Source organism: Malus sylvestris, chromosome 7, assembly GCF_916048215.2.
Source record: "Malus sylvestris chromosome 7, drMalSylv7.2, whole genome shotgun sequence".
Lineage (NCBI taxonomy): Eukaryota > Viridiplantae > Streptophyta > Magnoliopsida > Rosales > Rosaceae > Malus > Malus sylvestris.
The window spans coordinates 33,807,810-33,816,045 of record NC_062266.1 but is presented as its reverse complement, the minus strand read 5'-3'; the positions used below and the strand labels follow the sequence as shown (position 1 = coordinate 33,816,045).

Here is an 8,236-nt window from a genome sequence, read left to right as displayed (position 1 = left end):
TTGGAGGCCGCACATTTCACACACCTATTTTCTATTTGGACCCAATCCAACCGGCCACAACCGCAAATCGCGGTACTACAGTAACACTCCGAGTCAACTCGTTTGAGCAAAAAGAATGCCACGGTGGGTGAGATCAGTGATTAATTAACTCCTATTTTGGTATAGGTCTGGTTCGTTTGTCATTTTGGTTTTTACTTATCGAAGACTTTCAACAGAAGAACCAAAATAATTGACGGTAGATAAATTCAAAGATCAGTTTTATTAATTTCAAATTTCAAAGAGCAAAAAATAATTGACGTTGGTCAAACTCAAAAATCAATTTTATTGATTTCAAATTTCAGAAATAAAATGACGAGTTAGAACAATGACAATTTTGGCTTATGAGACAAGTATAGTTAAAAACAATTATACTTATTACAATTAACAATTTGACACAAATAAGGAATTGTTATTAGTATTTTAAAAATCTTATTTGACACTTCATACTTTTTATATAATTAGAAGAAAATATAAACTTAAGAAGAGTTTAAAATAAGATTTTCTGAATGCTAATAACAATTCCCCACAAATATTATCATCTGCAAAAATATATATAACTTTATTATATATAAATTCTCATTAATCCTCCAAAATTAATACATAATAATTATACACTCAGAACAAAACTCCTCACTTATCAACTAAACTCTCCGTCAACTTTTTAACGGAGAAATAATTAACTACTAAACACTAACACAGCAAAATAAATAAATAAATAAAAAGCGTCCGAAACAAAAATCGATCGGCCAGCCAACGGCGGCAAAACTGTGACTCTGGCTCTGTCAGCGGTGGCTCAGAGGACCACAAGAGGGTCGGAACCAAACAAAATGTCTTGAAAGTAGTCATCCCCTTGGAACATAGGCGACGCCGTATGGGACAACGACGTGTCGTACGTGTCTCGGAACAACTCGCTGAAATCGTCCTTCATAAAACAATCCGGAAGAGAGGCTGCCGCGGCGGGGACGTCGTCGAAAAACAGAGGCGAATCGAACAGCGGCGACTCCGGTGCGGGGAAACTGAATGCGTCGTCGAAGTACGGCAAGTCCAGAGGCAAATAGTTACCGAAATATGACAAATCGTCGGATAAAATGTTCGTACCGGTTTCGGTTTCGTCTTCGTCCTCATCGACTCGGTCGAACACCTGAATTTTTTGGGGCTTGCCAGCGTCTTCAATGCTGGGTTGGCTTCTGAAGTGGAGGACGGAGGTTGGAGACGCCAGATTGTGAGATTCCGACCCGGAATCGTAACCGGAAGCCGACGTCGTTCCGTTAGTCTCCACCTCGATGGACTCAATAACCGGTGGCTCTGGCTTTTCCTCTTCCTTCGGCGGCGGAGCCACGAAATTAGTCAAAGCATCAGGACCGCGGAGCTTAATGGCGGCATTATCGTACACCATGGCGGCTTCCTCTGCCGTGTCGAAGGTCCCCAACCACAGCCGTTGACGTCTGGCAGGATCTCTAATCTCGGCCGCCCACTTCCCCCAAGGCCGTTGCCTTACGCCGCGGTACTTCTTGCCGCCGTTGGGCGGCGAAACCGCGTTCTTCATCGGCCGCCGATTCACCGGAACCTCAGCCGCCGGCCGTTTGCGGCCGTTGTTGATGACAAGGCTGTTCCTGAAGTCGGTCTCGATGTTGATTTCGTTGACGTAGTGCTTCACTCTCTGCCGCCCGAAAAACTCCTCCTCTTCGTCGCTGGAGGAGTCCGTGGCGTCCGGATCGGTCACAGATATCCGTACGATTCTCGGCGTGACCGTGGAAGCGGACTCGGATGTCGCCTTCTTCCGAGGTTTCATCAGCTTCTTTGTCGTGCTTCTGTGCTCTGAGTATTTGATTGGACACAGAATACTCGACTCCATTTTTGTACCCAAAATCCGTATTTTTTTTCTTTTGGGTTCTTCGACTTCTCTAAATTCGCATCGAACGCAAAAAAAAAATCAAGAACCCAATAGAGAACAGGGCGAGATGAGCAGATCAAAAAGCAGAAAGACAGAAGACCTTCAAACACAGAAAAAAAACAACAGCAAAAATGGTAACAAAAAATTGCTGATCAAAATCCAGGAACGAGAAATCTAGCAAGTATTTTAGAGAGAGAAACGGAAGGAGATTTGTAGAGAGAGAGAGAGAGAGAGAGGTGGAAAAGCGTACGGAAAGCTCGAGACTTGAGAGGGAGTGTGGCGTTGTGGCGAGAGGACTGAGAAAATTTGAGTGAAGACGAAGCAAAAGAGCAAGGGTTGAAAACCCAACACAGAAATCGCTGTTATATAGGATCCAACAGCCAAATTTAGAAAACCCTCCCTCTAAATTTATTTATTTTTCATTTAAATTTTCCTCCTAATTTTTAGCACTTTATAAAAAATTCTATTTTTTGAATTATTTATTTTAAATATGGGAAAAATATCGGGTAATTGTGTTTTTGTATTCTGTAGGCAACCCGTGGGGGATACGAGAGAGAGAGAGATACCAAATACGCACCGCCGCATCCCGAGAACGCATTGAGACTCTTCCACGTAGACATTGTGGGCCCGGGGAGAGTACGGGCGCAATGAGCGAACATCACACGGTGCTGACTCAGCAAAATATCGTTTCGTTTCGTTTGTTTTTATCTTGAGTTTCGTGAGGCCTGTCACGTGAGGCCCAAGATACCCGGCCCTGCTCCATTCGCCGGTCAAACAATTTGACCGCTCACACGGGCCAATTGGTTAATTTACTCCCTCGCTCTTTTCTGCAAGTGGGTAAATAAGGTGAGAACCGAGGGTGTAATCGTCATTTGACAAATGCCGGTGGCGATTTGGGTTTTTTTTTTTTTTTACCTGTATTTTTTTATAGAATTTATGTTTTTAACAGTTGGGAGTAACGTGGCGGGTGTTTGTATGTCTGTGGGTATTTTCTGCCCTATTTTTTTGGTTTTACCGAGATATGCTCACCTTCCCAATCTCCATCACTTTAAATTTTATACACGGTAATTTCTTGTGGAAAATAAATATTAAAAATCCTAAAAAAATATATTTACACCACCCCCAAAAAAGGAACAATTTCTTGGCAGCCAAGTCTTTAGGGATTTTCCCCGCACACGTCACTCATGACGAAGTCCACTTAGCATTTATCAAGTAAATCACAAGGAACTTTCTCAAAATAACGCTTTATATGAATTTTTTCATCATCTCATATTTTAGGCATAATATTTTAAATATTTATATAAAAATTAACGTTAAAATATGAGATGGTTAGAGTTCGAAGAGAGTTTTATTTTGAAATGTCTCCTCAACAACAACCAAGTCTTATTCCACTAAGTGGTGTTAGCTATATGAATCTTATAACGTCATTGCGCACTGCTTGGTACCAAATCTTCCGTTAGCATCAAGTGAGATCGTCATAGTAAGTAACGGTCGTTTGAAATTTTTTTGTGGGAAAAATTATTGGCATTAAATAATTTCCATAATATAAATTTATTTGCATTCAAGAAACAAATGCTTATTTGTATAACCTAATTAAATAAATGATAATTTTTTTAATTACATCAATAATCCAATACTAATATCCAGTGTCAATTTTATGAGTTAGTTTTGCAATTACATAATTAATTTGTAGCCTGGAATTATCACATAAAGCCAAAAAGAAAAGAAAAATAAAATAAGATAAAATGCACTCAAATGAAATCACGTCACAAATCTCGGTTACAATTTGGGCCTTTAATTTGTTTTACGAGTCATTTTGTCCATTAATTACTTGACACAAACAATTCTTAAGAAATGAAAATTTTCCAATTATAATACATCATCCTACAGAAACGCAAAAATTGGTCAAAATTTGTTCAATCATATCTAATTGTAGTAAGATATCGGCTAATAATTAGTCAAACTTCCTCTCAAGTTACCAAAGTTTTGGAAGACAAGATAGGAATTTGAAAACGAGGGATTTGCTCATTTACTCAAGATTATTTGGTGATTTATCATCAATGTGATGCGAGTCGAACCCTATTGCATCTTAAATGTAACACAAAGTTAACAAGTTATTGGAGGACCGGCAAAGATTGTTTGCTCATATCAAAATTTGTTCGATTTTGAAACTTAAAAGTATAGAAAATAGTTGACTGGCGATGCAATAGGGTGGCTGATTCAATGGCTTCATTTGTAAGTAGAATTGGGGGCAAACTCAAATGGGGTTAATTTTTCCTAAATTTCTTTTTAATATTCTATCAATAAATGTAAACATTTATATTCGATTTTAATTTTAATGAAATTCTATCAAAAAGAAAATAGTTGACTCGGCCTCTCAAAACTAGGGTTTAGGGTTAATTGTGAATTGTCAAACGCTTTGTTCATTCACCCGGCCTGATTTTTCTTAAGTGCATATCGTAATTGCAGATTGTCCATAGTTTATATCGTCTTATGCAATCATAGTACGACATTTAGCAATTAGGTTGGCTAGCTAAATTGTCCTCTACATATATGCTTAAGGAATGTGGGTAATATAAGTACATGTAGTTGTCGTTGTAATAACATCGTTATCGTTACCGTCAATTCCAATGCAAGTAACACAAACTCCAAGGACTAAGGAACTCGATTTTAATTGACTACTAGCTCAAAAACATGTTACTTCAACGATACTCTTGCCTGCAATAACGAAGACATGGACGACGGCCTTACTTGGAAGAATTTGACCTTGTTTAATTGGTCTACGACGGCAGTTTAAGAATGGTATTGAATATCAGTCTTTAACCCTAATACAGTTGGAAGAATAACAACAGCTAATACTAGCACTAAGTCTTTATCTAGCTGTTGTTATTCCCTCATCAGTGTAAAGCTTGTTAGTGGCTGTAAAGCTAGCTTAGCTGCCATTGTCCCCTAGCTGTAAAGCTAGCTTAGCTGCCATTGTCCCCTACCTTTTGTTCTTCACTCTCTTTCCCGTTTCTTCTTCTATTTATGTATGAATTTGTAACTGTTTGATATATGAAATATATATTAAGTTTTTCTATATGGTATTAGAGCAGTGATCCCTTTTGGACCTGCATCTGTGTTCTTCTGAAATCTTACCAAATCCAAACCAGTTAAGCCATTATGGCAACACCATCAGAGAAAATTTCAAAAAACGAAACCATGGATACCAACCCAATTCAACGTTTGAGCTCTGTGCTCCTAAACGAATTCAACTATCTGCCCTGGTCACGAGCTATTTCTCTCGCTCTTGGAGGACGTGGAAAGCTCCCGTTCATTCAAAAGGATGATATCATGCCCGAAACAACTTCACCAGATTATGCAGCATGGGTGTCCCAAGATCAACTTATCATGTCTTGGCTGTTAAATTCTATGGAACCAAAGATGGCTGAGATTTTTAGTTATTCAGTGTCATCTCACCACCTTTGGAATTCTGTACGAGACATGTATGGAAATCTAAACAATGCTGCGCGAGTCTTCCAGCTGAAGAAAGATCTTACAGAATTACAACAGGGAAATCTCTCCTTTGTTCAACATCTTGGCAACTTGAAGGCCAAATGGAATGAATTGGATCTCTACAGACCTCATACCACGGATACAACCATTCTTTTAAAGCGTGCTATAGAAGACAAGGTATTCCAGTTGCTTGCCAGCATTGGACCAGAGTATGAAGACCTTAAAAGCCATCTCTTGATGACACCTGAACTTCCCACCTTCCAGATGGTCTGCAATGTTATTCAACGCGAAGAAATAAGAAAGAAGGTCATGAATGCAGACGTGGTCATTGGAGAATCAGATCTTAGGCCATCAGAAGCGAGAGCCTTCACCTTTTCCAGACCATACAAGGGAAAACGACCAGACTTAAAGTGCTCTCACTGTGTGAAGATAGGTCGTCCAGGTGTTGGACACATAAAAGAAAAGTGTTGGATTCTTCATCCAGAACTTAAACCCAAGTTCAACGATGATGGAAGAGCACCAAGAAACCAAATGAAGCCTGCCTACACTCCTAGAGGAAACCTTGTTTGCGACAATGCCTCCAATAATGTGATGAACTCTTCTTCTAGTCCCATTACTCTCATAAATGAGTTTGCTAACTTCTTGCAACAGAAACAAGGAACAACAAATCATGAAAGTCCATCAGCCATGCTCGGCAAGTTTGCTGGCTTCCTCGAACAATCAAGCTCAGTGTCACAAAAAGACGTGCTAGGTATTGTTGCAACTATTTCCACTGCATTGGATCTTAGTAGTAGTCGTGATTTTTGGATAGTCGACTCAGGAGCTTCTGATCACATGACTAACGATGCATCTTTACTAAATGATTTTCAAAACTTTTCCACTCCTTCTTTTGTCTCCGTAGCTAATGGCACCAAAGTTCGTATAGTAGGCATAGGGAAACTCAAAATCTTCTCAAGTAAAAAAGAATCCATTGTCATGCATGTCCCTTCTTTTTCTTTCAAACTGCTGTCAGTAGGAAGAATAACACAATTGCTCAATTGTCTTGCAATTTTTTCCACTCACTGTGTGATTTTCCAGGATCGAGTTTCGAAGGAAACGATTGGTAAAGGTTTCTTCCTCAATGGCCTGTACTATGTCAACTTCTCTTCAAGTTTTCCAAAGAGTTTCTACGTAAACTCAAACACAGTAAACAAGGAGCAGCTGTGGCACATGAGATTAGCTCACCCTTCTTCACATGTTATGTCTTTTATTTTTCCTAGTTTCTGTAAAGAGATCCCAGATTGTGAAGTTTGTCACAAATCTAAGTTTACCAGGTTACCTTTTCCCCACTCTCTCTCTAGAGCTACCAAAGCTTTTGAAATTGTCCATTCCGACATTTGGGGACCTGCAACCTTAGAGTCTTTTGATGGTTACAGATTCTATATATCTTTCATTGATGATTTCTCTAGAACTACCTTTGTGTATTTACTTAAATTCAAGCACGAAGCTTTCCAGTGTTTCAAAAATTTTCATAACTTAGTTCAAAATCATTTTAACTCTAATATTGGCATCTTAAGGTCTGATAATGGCTCTGAGTACACTTCCAAAATCATGACAACTTACTTAAGTGAGCATGGAATTTTGCAACAAACAAGTTGTGTAGGAACGCCACAACAAAATGGCATTTCAGAAAGGAAGAACCGAGATTTGCTTGAGAAAACACGATCACTAATGTTACAAGCAAATCTTCCAAAGAAGTTCTGGTCTCAAGCTATACAAACCGCTGCATACATCATCAATCGCCTTCCTAGCAGAATCTTGAAGTTTAAATCTCCTTACTAAATTCTCAAGGGGAGAGATATTGACATAAGTCATCTCCGTGTGTTTGGATGTGTATGCTATGTGCACATTCAAACTATTCACAGAGATAAACTTGATCCAAGGGCTATCAAGTGTGCATTCGTAGGCTACTCAACTTCCCAAAAGGGATACAAATGCTATGATTCTAAGACCAGAAAGGTGTTTGTATCCAGGGATGTACGGTTTGATGAGACACACTCCTTCTTTCAGAAGCATGATGATGAACCTCAGGGGGAGCTCTCATATGAAGTGTTTCCCACTCCTCTCTTCCTTGATGATCCAAGGCTGTCAACACCGCACAATGAAGCTGTTGAGATAGAGCCAACTCCTGAAAATATGAAAGCAAATGATGAAGAAGTCCTCCACGAAAGGAGAGAGCCCCAACTTGAACAACCTCCTCCTCCACGAAGGAATCCTTCTCGAAACCGACAACCTCCAGCCAGGCTTGATGATTTTGAAATCTACACGCCTAGATATCCTATTGGACAAATGGTTTACCACAGCAAGATCTCCCCATCTCATGCAGCCTTTGTTACTAAGTTATCTCAAAACTCTCAGCCTCGATCCTTCGAAGAGGCAAACCAATCTCCTGTATGGAGGTGTGCCATGCTTGAAGAACTGAAGGCACTCGATGAAAATAAAACTTGGAGCATTGTTTCTCTGCCAAAAGATCAACGAGTGGTTGGGGCAAGATGGATTTACAAGACAAAATTTCACTCAAATGGAACCATACAGCGGCACAAGGCAAGGTTAGTTGCAAGGGGCTTCACACAAACCTTCGGGGTAGATTACAAAGAAACCTTTGCCCCGGTGGCAAAGATGAATACAGTTAGAGTGTTTCTTTCGGTGGCTATCAATTCACACTGGTCTCTACATCAAATGGATGTAAAAAACGCTTTCCTACATGGGGAGTTAGAAGAAGAGGTGTACATGCACCTACCACTTGGTCATGAACGAGAGAAGGAATAA

At 39.7% G+C, this 8,236-nt stretch overlaps 2 protein-coding genes across 2 annotated transcripts; one reads left to right on the top strand and one right to left on the bottom strand.

The window, feature by feature from the left end:
* Nucleotides 1-579: 579 nt before the first annotated feature.
* LOC126630818 (ethylene-responsive transcription factor CRF4-like) lies at nucleotides 580-2,346 on the bottom strand. Its single transcript, XM_050301020.1, has one exon. The coding sequence runs from the start codon at nucleotides 1,892-1,894 to the stop codon at nucleotides 833-835; it is 1,062 nt and encodes a 353-aa protein (XP_050156977.1). The 5' UTR covers nucleotides 1,895-2,346; the 3' UTR covers nucleotides 580-832.
* A 2,788-nt stretch (nucleotides 2,347-5,134) lies between these two features.
* On the top strand, nucleotides 5,135-8,236 carry LOC126630314 (uncharacterized). Its single transcript, XM_050300399.1, has 4 exons — nucleotides 5,135-6,343; nucleotides 6,506-6,741; nucleotides 6,985-7,230; nucleotides 7,333-8,236. The coding sequence occupies exons 1-4, from the start codon at nucleotides 5,135-5,137 to the stop codon at nucleotides 8,234-8,236; spliced, it is 2,595 nt and encodes an 864-aa protein (XP_050156356.1).

Bases quoted from the DNA above. Each gene is read 5' to 3' on its own strand.
- LOC126630314 (XM_050300399.1), top strand. From the start codon at position 5,135: ATGGATACCAACCCAATTCAACGTTTGAGCTCTGTGCTCCTAAACGAA. The intron at 6,344-6,505 runs GTTCGTATAGTA...GTGATTTTCCAG, and splicing joins CCGTAGCTAATGGCACCAAA to GATCGAGTTTCGAAGGAAAC. The intron at 7,231-7,332 runs GTTTAAATCTCC...AACTATTCACAG, and splicing joins CTTCCTAGCAGAATCTTGAA to AGATAAACTTGATCCAAGGG.
- LOC126630818 (XM_050301020.1), bottom strand. From the start codon at position 1,894: ATGGAGTCGAGTATTCTGTGTCCAATCAAATACTCAGAGCACAGAAGC.